At 39.3% G+C, this 13,815-nt stretch overlaps 1 protein-coding gene across 2 annotated transcripts in view; it reads right to left on the bottom strand.

The window, feature by feature from the left end:
- Positions 1-12: 12 nt before the first annotated feature.
- The window catches only part of TPR (translocated promoter region, nuclear basket protein), a 59,071-nt gene continuing 45,268 nt past the window's right edge, over positions 13-13,815 (bottom strand). The window contains exons 44-52 of one of the 2 annotated variants that reach the window (XM_066361740.1): positions 9,634-9,815; positions 8,484-8,552; positions 8,271-8,362; positions 6,931-7,037; positions 5,608-5,703; positions 5,318-5,474; positions 2,655-2,773; positions 725-820; positions 13-148 (exon numbers count right to left, since the gene is read on the bottom strand). In XM_066361740.1, coding sequence (XP_066217837.1) covers positions 93-148; positions 725-820; positions 2,655-2,773; positions 5,318-5,474; positions 5,608-5,703; positions 6,931-7,037; positions 8,271-8,362; positions 8,484-8,552; positions 9,634-9,815 — 974 coding nt within the window. In that variant the 3' untranslated portion in view covers positions 13-92. Of the gene's footprint in view, positions 149-724; positions 821-2,654; positions 2,774-5,317; positions 5,475-5,607; positions 5,704-6,930; positions 7,038-8,270; positions 8,366-8,483; positions 8,553-9,633; positions 9,816-13,815 lie in introns of both variants that reach the window. The other variant, XM_066361739.1, reaches the window with a different exon arrangement.

Consider the following 13,815-nt stretch of genomic DNA (forward strand, 5'->3'; position numbering starts at 1 on the left):
TTTAAATAGAAAAAATGTTTTTAAACTCGACAATCATAACACTAAAATGGATTAGACAATCTTATTCACAGTTATTATAGTTTATAGGACATTTAATTAATATTTCCCCTGTTTATTCCTCCTCTTCCTCCCATTGCATGGCTCACACCTATAAGAGAAGAAAATCAAACTGAATGCATCTTTTAAGAATTTAGCCCAAAACTATAGTATTCAATCTTCCTGGTTCATTATAAAAATTATTTTCAAAAACTGTTCAATATTTCACTTCTTCAATGAAAATCATTGTAATTTAGATTAATATTTTTATAATATGAATGTACTCTCTAATAGTTACATTAGAAAACATAAAAATCTTAAAATGTTATTTTTTTTTTACTAGCTGAACAAAGTCACAAAGCTTTATTCTGCTGTATGAAAAGTGTAATAGGCAGAGATGTACCAAATGACTACACAGCACTAAACACTAGCTTTTCCAAATCTTACTCTGAATTCAAGGAAGAAACAAATAAATAGAAGCACATATTCATCACACACCTATGGTATAGATGTCTGTCTCCTGGAATCATAGATTAGTCAACATTGCATATGCAATGTATAATTATTTAATCAATCCTTGGAACATTTTAAAAAGAGAAGTTACAAGTTGGAAACTTAAGGATTAGAAAAGTTGTTCCATTTATTACTATCCCACATCCTATCCTGTAGTCAAATGTCAGAAATTTACCTCTCTGTCTGTTAAACTGACGACCACGGATGCCTTGTCTCAATGTTGTCTGAAGTCTTACTCGTCTGAAAGGCTTTGGCTGACTACTGCTAGTATCTAAGAAGAAAAATATTAAGACACAAAAAAGCAAGTCAAAACACAAAAAAGATTATAATGGCAAAAACTAATGGATGCAGGGATAAAATACAGGAGTACATTTATTTTCAACACTTAAAAGTTATTAAAAAAGGATAAAAAGAAAAAAACTCTTTTTTTTTGTATTTTTCTGAAGCTGGAAACTGGGAGGCAGTCAGACAGACTCCCACATGCGCCTGACTGGGATCCACCTGGCACGCCCACCAGGGCGATGCTCTGCCCGCCCATCTGGGGCATTGCTCTGTTGCGACCAGAGCCACTCTAGTGCCTGGGGCAGAGGCCATGGAGCCATCCCCAGCGCCCGGGCCATCTTTTGCTCCAATGGAGCCTCGGCTGCGAGAGGGGAAGAGAGAGACAGAGAGGAAGGAGAGGGGGAGGGGTGGAGAAGCAGATGGGCGCTTCTCCTGTGTGCCCTGGCCGGGAATCGAACCCGGGACTTCTGCACGCCAGGCCGACGCTCTACCACTGAGCCAACCGGCCAGGGCCAGAAAAAAATTCTTTATTTGAAAAAAGGTTCTTGACTTTTCTCATTCATTCACTCAACTAATTTAATATTTACCTGGTGCCTACCCATGCATCACCCCTAGGGTAGGGGTTGGGGAATATGATGGCAAATAAAAACAGGAAGAAACCCATTATGATATACCCACTGCAAGTCATATCTCTTTTCCTGACATCCCAAATCCAATCTTCAGAAATCCTGCCAGCTCTAATTTAAATATATCTCCCCAGACCTTTTCTCACAACCTTAACTCCACAATTCTTTCTATAACATCATCTTTACCGTGAAGTACTGCACTATCCCCCAAGGTTTCTCCTTGCTTCTGCCCATTACTCATTTCCAGTCTGCCCTCTGCACAGCAGCCAGACTGACACCGTTAAGTCTCTAAGTCAGATCGTGTCACTGCTCCCTGAGCCCTCCGAAAGCTGCTTTATCCATGCAAGTCAAAGCAATTACAATGATCTACTAGATGTACCCTCCCCACCCACACCTACTACCTGCTCGTCTCTCCCCGTCCTTACTGCGGTCTAGCCACACTGGCCTCCACACTGCCCTTGAACGTATCACACGCCTGCCTCATGGACTTTGCATTTGCCATTGCTCTCATTCTAGAACATTCTTCCCCCAAATGACTGCACAGCTTCACTCCCGAACCTCTTTGCGGTCTTAACTTTAATGTTACTTTCTTGGCATAGCTTTCTGTGCAACTGCCTGGCACATGGTAGGCACTCAAACATTTATTGAACAAATAAATAATTACTAAGATGGAGAAGTTCAGTGTTTTATATTATGAAATAAAGAGATCCTAATTTCACATTATACCAGAAAAGGGAACAAGAATGTTATTTTCCATGGAAACTCGAGTATGCTATAACTAGGGCCCCTTCTGTTGAGAAAGAACTAGGATATAACTAGGGCCCCTTCTGTTGAGAAAGGACAATGCTCACAGAATGTTGGAATATAATTGGGACACAGAACTTCACTAACTGTATTATTAACAATTATGATAGCTATAATTTTTGTACTTTACTATGTGTAAAGCATAGAATTATATAATTTATACATTTTTCTAATTTTGGCTACAAAGGTTATGACTGTCCACAATTTATAGTGAAATGTGCAGTGACTTAAAATTACTAGCTGTTAAAAGGTAGAGAGTGATAGAAATGAGAAATGTTGGGTAGCAGCATTTAAATAAAAAAAAAAAAGTGATCAAATTATTACTACTAAAAGTGTCTTTTGCAAACAAATTTGAAATGTCAGGTTGTACCGTAGCCAGCAGCAGGAACTTACCCACAGAAGAGCTGGAGGGAGGGTCCTGGCTGGTGGAAGGAAGGTCCGACTCATCAGACGCCTGAACAGGCTCTTCTTCCTGCTGGCTGTCAATTTCCAGGCCTGCTTCCGAACTAATACTAAGAAAGAAAAACAAAAATTGATTAGTAAATACAACACTGATCCTGGAGTGTATCCTATTGCTTCCAAACCCTTTCTCATAGTTCATCACTTAATGCAGAGCTTTACTCCAATTCAGAACTGAGCACTGAACTAATTCACACAAGTCATAACTATTAACAGACCACTGACTCAGCAGGGACAGTGGTGCAGATGAGGCCGCTGTGGTCGACTCCCTGGCTCCGCTCCAGCTTTTATCACCTGTGAACTCTGGTGTAATTATCAGCAACAATGTACCTGAAAGATAGCTCTCATGACTATGCGATGCTGAACAGTGCTGCTGAAGTGGGAAGCACAGAGCACGTGGGCTGGAGTCAGCCACCAGTGGGACAAGCTCTGACTCTGAGCCCTTTCACTGTAAAGTGGAGAGTGCACCTTGCACAGGTATTGTGTGGGCTAGAAATGTCACAGATGAGGTGACCTGCACACATGGCATGGACTGCACGGCAGCTACTGTCCTCAGTAGGGTCTAGAGCAGTGGTTCTCAACCTTTCTAATGCCGTGACCCCGCAATACAGTTCCTTATGTTGCGGTGACTCCAAGCCAAAAAATAATTTTGGTGGCTACTTCATAACTGTAATTTTGCTATAGTTATGATTCGGAATGTAAATACCTGATATGCATTATGTATTCTCATTGCTACAAATCAAACATAATTTAAACATAGTGATTAATCACAAAAACAATATTTAATTATATACTGAGAAATATTTATTACTAATGGACCTCCCTTACCTAGTGTATTGGGGCTACCATTCTGTAAATAGCTGCTTAACTAATGGATCTGTTTTTTCCAGATTAGTGGCAAGTTTTCTATATAGAACAGTGTGAACTACGTCATAGGATACACTGCAGTTTCTGCACAGCATGGTATCTTTCAGGGCTCTTTCACACTATAAAGCAGCGGTTTCTGCGGTGGAATCCACATCTCATTTACTTCAATGGGAAACCCGTGGATTCCACATTAGAGAGATCCCCTGTATGGCAGAAATGCAGTTCCGACACATTTCTTCCTCTCCAATTCAAGTCAATGGGAGGCCGCAGCAGATTCCGCTCAAATATAGAGCATGTTGCTTAATTTTTTCCACGCTAGAACTTTGCCTAGAGCAGAAAAATTCCAAAGGTGGAATCCACCACCCCCAATAGACTTCTATAGGAGGCAGATCTTTTACACTGCAGAATCCGCACAGCAGATTCCTCTGTGTGAGGCCTCATGCATGCGTTCAAGCTGAATAGCGTTGCTGCAGACCTAAGTAGCGCGGCTTCTCAGCGGCTAAAGCCATCGGAAATATGTATTTTCTGATGGCTTTAGGCGACCCCTGTGTTTGGGTCGTTCGACCCCGCCGGGGTCGCGACCCACAGGTTGAGAACCGCTGGTCTAGAGCCTCCTCAAAACTAAGTACTGTGTTAGGGCATAGTAATGCCCTACTTTCATCCTCATATACTGGAACTGGCCTATCATTACTCTAAGAAAATATTGCCAAATAAAACCAAATATTTGAGCTCTACCTAGGAAACCTGGGTTCTACTTCTAGCTATCCTTCTGACCATAAAGTAGTGAAACTTTTTATTTTATCAATAAAAAATTAGGTTTCACCTTCAAAGTTAAACTTCTCCAAGACCACTGTCCAGTAGTTCTTCCCATTAAATCAGTCTACAGCCTTTGTCTTAAAATAATCCAGATGATTTGTCATGAAGTACTTCTTTCTGTTAAACTTTATTTATAAGAGATGTATTACAAATCTGGTCGGATCTTAAAAATAATTAATTATTCTAAGTTGTAAGATTTTTTTTTTAGTGAGATAGAGATAGATAGGGACAGACAGACAGGAAGGAGAGAGATGAGAAACATCAATTCTTTGTTGCAGCATCTTAGTTGTTTATTGATTGCTTTCTCATATGTGCCTTGACCAAGAGGCTCCAGCCAAGCCAGCGACCCCTTACTCAAGACAGTGACCATGGGGTCATGTTTATGAGCCGCGCTCAAGCTGGTGACCTCGGGGTTTCAAACCTGGGTCCTCTGCATCCTGGGCCAATGCTCTATCCACTGCACCATTGCCTGGTCAGGCTAATTTGTAAGATGTTCTAAATGCACATAAATAAAAGCTGACTGAGGTTCACTTGAAAGCCTCCTACTAAATGGAAAGTTGAGTCATTTCCTAATATTCCTAATTTTCACAGAAAGACTTCTTTCTGGGAAAAAAGATCAAGCAGCTACATTAATGGAAGGGTACCAGTGATTTTAAAGAAATACTTTCTTCTAGAATAAATATATCATGCAATTTTCAGGGAGATAACATTTGTCTTTTGTAATAACAACCGGCAAGTCCCAAAATATTATTACATGCAAGAAATTAGTCTTTCAAAATGTATGGCTTGGTTTACTTTTGTTAAGAGGAAACTATTGAAAAGACAGCTCAACAGATTGCTTCCTGGCTAAAGGAAAACGAATGCAAAAGCCTGGCAAGCCCAAAGCAAGCAAAAATTAGAGCGTCAACACTCACCCTTCCGACTCGGCCTCTACAAACACTTCGTCGCCATCATCGCCCGTCGCGGTCTCATTGCTGGTGGATAAAGTGCCGGTGGACGTCGTCACCATCGGAACCGACTGAGAGGCGTGCTCTGAAGCATCACTGGCAGCGCCCTCGGTGAACACGTTCACTTCAAAATGAAAAAAACAGAAAAGTAATCAACACTTTAAATTTGTGGTTTCCTTAATTTTTAGCCAAAGAAGCCTCACAAGCTTCCATTTTACCAATAAAACACATAACCTCCTCATCCGACTGAGACCTACCCGGAGCCGCTACTTGCAGGGGAGTCGTGGGAACACTCCGGCCACCTGACTCCTCTTCATGAGCTAGGAAGAGGGGCGTTTCATACATTCCTAAACCTAAAGACAATTCTGAGTATTAATGAATGACTGAAAGAACATAAAAGAGTGTCAATATACGAGGTATTTTATAAAAATATGAAAGAAAAAATTGATCAGCAGAGACACACAATTTGGTAAAAATCCATAATTAGCCCATCAAGCAAATATCAGTCCCTCAAAAATGTAAATACAATTTCAACACACCCTTCAAACTCCCTAACGCTAATATAAGTTCCCTTAAGAAAAGCTAAAATGCTGTTTAGTTTCATACACGCTAACTCTCTACTGAGTGCTCAACTATAAACTAGGTACTATGTTAGCATCTAGGTAACACCAAAACTACAAGGCATTATTAGTGCCCTTTTAGTGAAAGAAACTGCAGTACAAGAAGGTTAATTAACTTTCCCAAAGCTATAAAGCAAGTAGTGGCATTCCAATTTAAGCCTGGAGCTGACTTCCAAGACCAGAAATTGCCCTATACTAGCAAGCCACATAAAAAAATGAATGTATATGAAGTCAACTCACAATTTCATACGGGTAGAGGCATGCCGTATCAGAACTAACATCCTATCCTGTCAGGGACAAAGATATACTACACGACAGAGACGATGGGGCTTATTATTAGAGTGGCATTCATTCCCTATTCATTCATAAAATGCTGTACCAGCTTCCCAGAAGTAATGGACACCAAATGAGGATTAAAAGGTAATTCATATCAAAATAACCAATTACTATTACTTAATTTAGGGCTCATTTTATTCCACATATTTTTAACATTTTATTTTTATTTTCAATGTTAATGGAAAATACCTAACTAGTTTTATGCATTTACTGTAATTAGAAATGTTCAATGTCACCAAAAAGAAAATATGTTGCATTCCTTCTAAAAACTTTAAAATGGCTGGTTGCATCTATGTATATTTCCTGGCTAAAAAGTATTTATAAGTACTTGGTACATGTATGATGCTATACTAGGAGCCAGAAGAGATGTAAATGTAAAAGCTGGTTTTTACATTAAAAAAACTCAGAATTTGTTGACAAGATAAAATTTATATTTAAGACAATGTTTAGTAAGCAGTAAATATAGTATAGCTTTTTCCATAAATCAATATAGGAATTATTTAATATTAACTCTTTTAATATTTATATGTGCTTACTTAAAAAAAAGAAAAAAATCACACCAGAATAGTTTATTACCAAATACATGCACACCCGGGAGATCCAAGCTGTTATTTAGCTGCTTACCTCCTTGAGACGCCAGCTGGCCGAGATCAGAGTGGCTGGAGCTTGTTTGTGGCATATCTTCAGGGGGCCCAAAGCGGAATCTAGGAACACCAGCAACTTGCGGGGAACTACAAAGACACAAGGTAGTTTACAATGAAATTAAAGTTACCCCATTTAAACCACAATCATATCAAGAATACAGAAAGAATGAGCATCAACGAAATGAAAACAGATTGAAAATGAAGTTCAAAAAGGAACTTTGACTTATACAAACATTTAAAAACTACCTCTCAAAGAATTTGGCAACAATATGAATTAATTCACAGTATATATGACTTCCATGTACATAATTTATACATAAATAACTCACATCTCGTGAATTGTGCCTAACATTTCTTGAATCTGCTAGAAATCTCTATGTAAATACATAGTAGTAAAAGTGACACAAACAACACGAGACATAACAAAGCTAGAATGAAGTCAGGAGACAAAACTTTGTCTGTTTCACTGTTCAGTCTTAGATAAATCAGGTCACCTCTCTAGCCCATTTCTTATCTGAAAGAGTTCACTAGATGGCTCCCAAGGTCATGAAAAAATCTAAGACGAATAGGAACTTGTTTTCCCCACGTCCTAGTAACACTATCACCCATCTTCCTGCCCATAATCCAGGATACAGACCAGCATTGTCTCATTCTTCTAGCCACTTCTTACCCTTCCTTCCTTGCCAGCCAGCTGCTAATGTTTATGGATCACATCTCTATAGTAACTCTTGAATCTATTTCCCTTTCCACTTCACTACTGTTTTAGTTAAGGACACCGTCTTTCAGGTAGATTTTAAAATTTGTCTCCATAGTTATTCTCTTATGTAAAAATTAAGAGTTCTGAGCTATGCCAGAATGCTGACTACTGGCTGGCTCCCAGAAGCTGTTAGCTGGAGCGACCCTTTCTCACCTGCTGACTTTCAGGAAAGCGGCTGACACTGACTGGTTTACAAACTGCTAGCTGAGGTGAGTTATGGTTAGCAAGCATAGGCCACACACGCTCAAGCCGATGAGCCTGCATCCTAACCGGTGTCTTCGGTGTTTCAAACCGGGGACTTCAGTATCCTGAACTGACTCTCAATCCCGAGCCACCACTGGTCTGGCTACAGTCCGCATTCTTAACCAATGTTACACTGACTCAAATTCCTGACGGAAGCAACTGTACTTCATTCAACTCTATATAATTTTCCCCAACACTACATCCTTAAAACTCATTTCACAGAAGGTCTCAACAAATAATGAATCAATCAGATGTAACCAAATTAACAGGGAAACGGGAAGGATCTGATCAGCCATAAAATGTTTCTTTAATTAACTTACTGAATTGCTTCAGCGAAGCCATCAGTACGATGTGGCACCACAAGAGTTGGGGTACTTGGAACTGTTCTGTCTTCATCATCAAAAAAATGCTGCTGCTGAAACAAAACCAGAAAGCAGGAACTGAATAAACAGGCATGACAGGAACATACGCATCAACTACAGAGATATCTTCTGAACATATAAATTGGTTTTACACAGTAGGAAGGTACTCACCATGCTACCAATTCCTGGAGTCAGCTGAAGCCCACGTCCTACAGACTGCCTCCGAGTCATCTGAATTCTCTGTGTCAAGAAAAGAATTATTTTTACTTAAAGGAACCTGATATTAAAAGAAACACCAAATATCAACAGCTATAGCTTACTACGTTGGTAAAAAAATAACCAAATTGTTAGCCAATGATATAATAATCATCAGGGTATTTTCTCAGGAAAAACTACTAAACTCGTACTAAAGCAGTTTTAAACAGTGACAACTATTTAATTATATAGAATATAATATTAACCAACAGACAGATATTTTATTAACCAACAGACAAAATATTAACCAATATTTAAAACCAATCTTTGATATTTCTTTGTAACTAATTTCTTTAATTAGTAAGTATGCCTTTGGATCTTAGGGCTAATTATCCTTTGGAGTTCAAATAGCAGTGCTAACTACAAATAAACTGTTTCTCAATTTAGACAATTCTAAATCGATAGATTTGGTATATTTTACAGGATCCATACACAGTCCTTTAAGATTTTATATTTTCACATAATGAGGTTTTCTTCAGCAGTGGTACTTATTTTAGTAGAATCACCACTTGACAATGCTTTGTACACAAAGGGTCTAGGTTATTAATAGAGCCTTTATTATTTTCCTGCTGTTTCTGCAAGAGTTTCTGATTAAGAGATATCCAAAAAAGTGCTACATGAATGCACATTTTTATTACTATTAAAAGTGGAAATTAACACGACTATAAAAAACAGAGAAAAATGATATGTTAAGCAGAATAGAAACTTCCTTTTTTAAAAAAAACATGTGCACCTTAGAGAAAGAAACTTCAAAAGATGGTGGTCAGCTGCTAAAATACATTTAACGTTAATTAAAATCCAAGAAAATCTTTTTCCTTTTGTAACCTATAGAAATTGACCAGACTTTTACTTGCTATGACTATATTTTCAATTTTTTGTCAGCCCAGACTTTTCAAGGAAAAAGACCCAGAGATTCATTTCCATTCAAAGAATTTTATAAAAACATGCCAAAACATTTAAAGAGTTCATTTAGTTTCTAAATCAGTAAATAGTAGTAATTAATGAAGAGGGAGAAAAATTCAGATTTTTCCAAGTTCCATTTTCAGAACAACCAGTACTTTAATACCTGAACTGGTGGTCCCAACTCCTGAGGCGGGGCGTGAATGGTCAGTCTTGGTGGAAGTGGGTGTGGGGGACGTCTCGGTGACTGAGGTGCTCGAGGGGTCTGTCTTTCAGACGCTGATGATGGCTGCTCTCTAGAAATTTCCTGGGAAAAAGAGGACTCTGCAGTACCTGCATTTCCTTCACCTGTAGGAAAAAAGAAGCTTATTTTGAACTATTAAATTTGCCTCAAAATAACTTAAGACAATCCCCTGAAGTATAATTCTCGCCACTAGAAGTGTTCGGCTCACTAATACTTTCACAAGGAAAGGAGTAAGATATGGTGGACCCAGAGATCATGGGTGTGTGATTATTAGTAGTATGGCTTTGAACAAGTCCCTTAGCCTCATTGAATCCACTTCTTTATTTGGCTAAAGAAGCAAATGTAACCTACATGTAAGGTTTTTCTGAAGATTTCAATAACAGACACAAAGCACTTAGTTTAACACATGAAAAAATAAAAATTTGGTAACTTTTGATTCATATTATCAAAATGGACAAATTACCTAGAGGTCAGATCACTGGTATCAGTATTACACTCAAAAAGGATGAAGATTGGGAGCAAGCCTTATACTGACACTCTTACATTTTGGTTTTCCTAAATTTTGAATTTCAATGCTCCTTCAGATGTCTGGGTCTTCCACATACACGGTAGAAACAACAGAAGCTACTTGGAAAATTGAATAGGACATCACAGAATTATTAGCTTGAAAGTCTTAGTTAGGTCTAGAATCAGATTCTAGCCCTATGCCTGTGATTTGGGTTAAGAGCTCTGTGACCTGGGCTAAGACACTGCTTGTCCTGCCTCTGTTTCTCAGATTCCACACTGGTACTTAAACCTGACAGTTTATTGTGAGAATTTCTTCAATACAAAAATACATGCTCTGAAAAAGCATTTTTATAACTTCTGGCAAGGTATACAGTGTATCCACTACTTAATCTTTACCAGACTGCTAGGCCTATGTCCCCTTGACTATAAAGTGCTCTTCATTTGTACCTGTTACATGCTTTGTAACTGGGAAAAATGGCTATGAACACTTTCCTTCAAAAGACTTAACTTTTAGATAATATCTAAAAATGCAACTGCAGACTCAGCTCAGAAAGGTTCTATCCTCAAAGACACTGCATTGCTTTTCTGAGACGACAGACCAAAACCTCAAGTCAGGCAGCAAAGCATGTGGAGAGGAGAGAGCTTTGACCTCCAGCAGCACCTGGAACCAAAGACTCAGCCCCCACCCCGCCCCCAACCAGGGGACAAGGATATAACTGAACTTCAACACTGGAACCTTTCAGATGCCGAGAATCTGATGTCCAAGAAGATCCGGTGTTTATACCATTACCACAAATGGCTAAGTTCCAAGACCTGCCAGTTAAAATTAGCCTTGCCATATGGTGGCTACCAGATGGAAAGGAGGTGGGGTGAGGAGGAAGGGGGTGTGGAGGGGATACATGGTGATGGAAGGGGACCTGACTTGGGTGAACACAGTAACAGATGATGTATTACAGACTTATACACCTGGAACCTCCATAACTTTATTAACAAATGTAAGCCCCCAAAATTAATTTAAAAACCAACAAAAAAACAAACAAAAATGAACTTGCCCCACCAGCACTGTTTCCCTTAGCCTCTTAAAACCCCTCACCTAGTCTAGTGAGCAAGATGGGTATGAGGTACCATGAGGCCTCCTAACTTCTCAGTTGGTATCTCTCTCAATCAATAAACTTTTCCTTACTCCAAACTCTAATAAAAGTTTTTGCTTTTTGAATCATGGGCACACAAACTTTGGACTCCGTTACAATTTCATGAGACACACAGGAACTGGTGCTTGTGGAAGGCCAACCCGGCTGGGGTTCCCCTCAGTGAGTCCGGAAGAGCCGCCAAAGCTGTTTCACCTTGGGGCTCAGAAGGGACTTTCTGGACAGGCACTGGCGCCCTCGGCACACAGCTCACCTGGAATAAGAACATGTCTTTGGGCTTTGGCATGCGACTGGTTTTGTTTCAGAGGAAGTTGCTCCATTTTGGGAGTAAGCACGCAGCTGGGAACCCTTTCTCTCACATGGGCATTCACTCCCTGGGACAAAGCTCTCTGGATTTTGAACTTAGTTGGGGGTATCCGTCTGAGAGCAGAAGCAGGGGTGCTGGGCTTTAATCAGTTCTTTGATTTTAGTAGACTGCGTCATGTCTGTCGTGTCTGTGTGTCTCAGCCGGCCAATGGACTGGATATGGAAGCAGGGTAAGTCGGCCCGAAGTGTACAACTGGGAACTCGCTTCTCCATTTTCCCTTAGAATGAGCCAAACTGTTTTTAGATCTGGGGTATCCTGTTGAAGAGGGTAAAAACTGTCGAACTTTTATCTGATTCTTGAACCATTGCACTTGCATTTGTTTGGCTACTTGAATTTGAAATCTGTAACTTGTCTGATTGACGTGGGATCTGGTTAGGAGAGTACCAATTCTTGTTGGGTGTGTTGATCACGCTCTGTGGATACTTTGCTCATACTGTGTCTGTGGTTCTTCCTCTCCCCCATCGTCACCAGACACGTGACAGCTGCCATCAGACTCTACCTCAGCTCCATCTTCCTCCGGGAAAATCTATCTCTTTTAATTCATGTGTTCTGAAGCCACTCTTTTTACCTCCTGAGCCTTCCAACTTTATGGTGCACACCTGGCTTTCCATTTTCTGTTGTCCGTGTTTGTTGACAAGTCCACTTTCAGGGGCAACCTTGAAGGAAAGGATCTCACACCTCTTGGAGACAATGGAATGCATTCTTTGATTGGTAATCATTTTAAAATGACTTTAAAGGCATCTTACAGCATGCAAAGCATGGTCATCTGAACAAAATGTTAACTCAGTCCATCTGCCAGACACATCATGGGGATCCAGTTTTACTCTTGAGTTTTTCACTGTACCTAGGTTATAAAGCTAGTTTTAAAATAAAAGCTATGAGATCTGTCTACATTCACCTGTATGTTTAAATATGTCAATATATATGTTCTAGATATAGGATATTTCTACCCAGAATAGGATTGCTGATTTGTATTAAATTGGCTTAAACAAGTACTTATATGCAAGTTCTCAAAAAATATAACAGACTAACCCAAATCTTTTTCAGAATCACATGCTCTGGGAAAATATTTGATATTAAAGCTGATTTTAAGGTGGTTTGGTTAAGGAGGCATATCTTTAGAATCATCTGCATTAAATAGTATTTTTATTCTACCTGGGTTTACTAGTCATACAAGTTCATGTTATCTCTGTTACAAATTTGTAAGCAAGAAAAATAACTTGGTATACAATTTTCCTAAGTAATCTAAACTTAGGAGCAAGTAAATGAAATAAATGTTAAGTAGGGTTAAAAAGTTTCTTTTAGATCAACTCTTTAGCAATGATTATATTGTACAAGTGTACTTAAAATGATTTCCTAAACCTCTTTGGTAATTTGGAACTTTTCAAGTTTTGTTAGCTAAATTAAATGATGGATATTCACTTAATATCTAAGTCATTATCAATTCTAAGAATACTGAAAGAGTTTTTATGTGTGGTCAAACTCGATTAAATAAATTTAAATAAGCAAGTTAACTTAATTATAAAAGTAAGCTGATATAAAATGAGTAAGGTTTTATCCTCTGCTAAAAAGGACTACTGGTCTGCTACTGATACTGTGGAAAAGTTTTCTGCTTAGAAAGCAAAGATTCTATGCTTTATTAAAATAATTTTGGCCCTGGTTGGCTCAGTGGTAGAGCACTGGCCCAGCATATGGATGTCCCGGGTTTGATTCCTGGTCAGGGCACACATAAGAAGCAATCATCTGCTTCTCCACCCCTCATCCTCCTCTTCTCTCTCTTCCCCTCCTGCAGCCATGGCTCAATTGATTCAAGCACGTTGGCCCTGGGTGCTGAGGAGGGCTGTATGGCCCTCAGGCACTAAGAATGGCTTGGATGCGAGCATGGCCCCAGATGGGCAGAGCTTCGGCCCCAGACAGGGTTGCTGGGTGGATCCTGATCAGGGCGCATGCGGGAGTCTATCTCCTCTCCTTTCACTTGGAAAAAGAAGAAAAAAAAAACATAATAATTTTGTGTTATATTGTCTTAATCAGGTACTTGATTACTTAAGCGAATTTCCTATAAACAGTAAAAACTGTTTTGCT

The sequence above is a fragment of the Saccopteryx leptura genome, chromosome 2 (assembly GCF_036850995.1).
Source record: "Saccopteryx leptura isolate mSacLep1 chromosome 2, mSacLep1_pri_phased_curated, whole genome shotgun sequence".
Taxonomy (NCBI): Eukaryota; Metazoa; Chordata; class Mammalia; order Chiroptera; family Emballonuridae; genus Saccopteryx; species Saccopteryx leptura.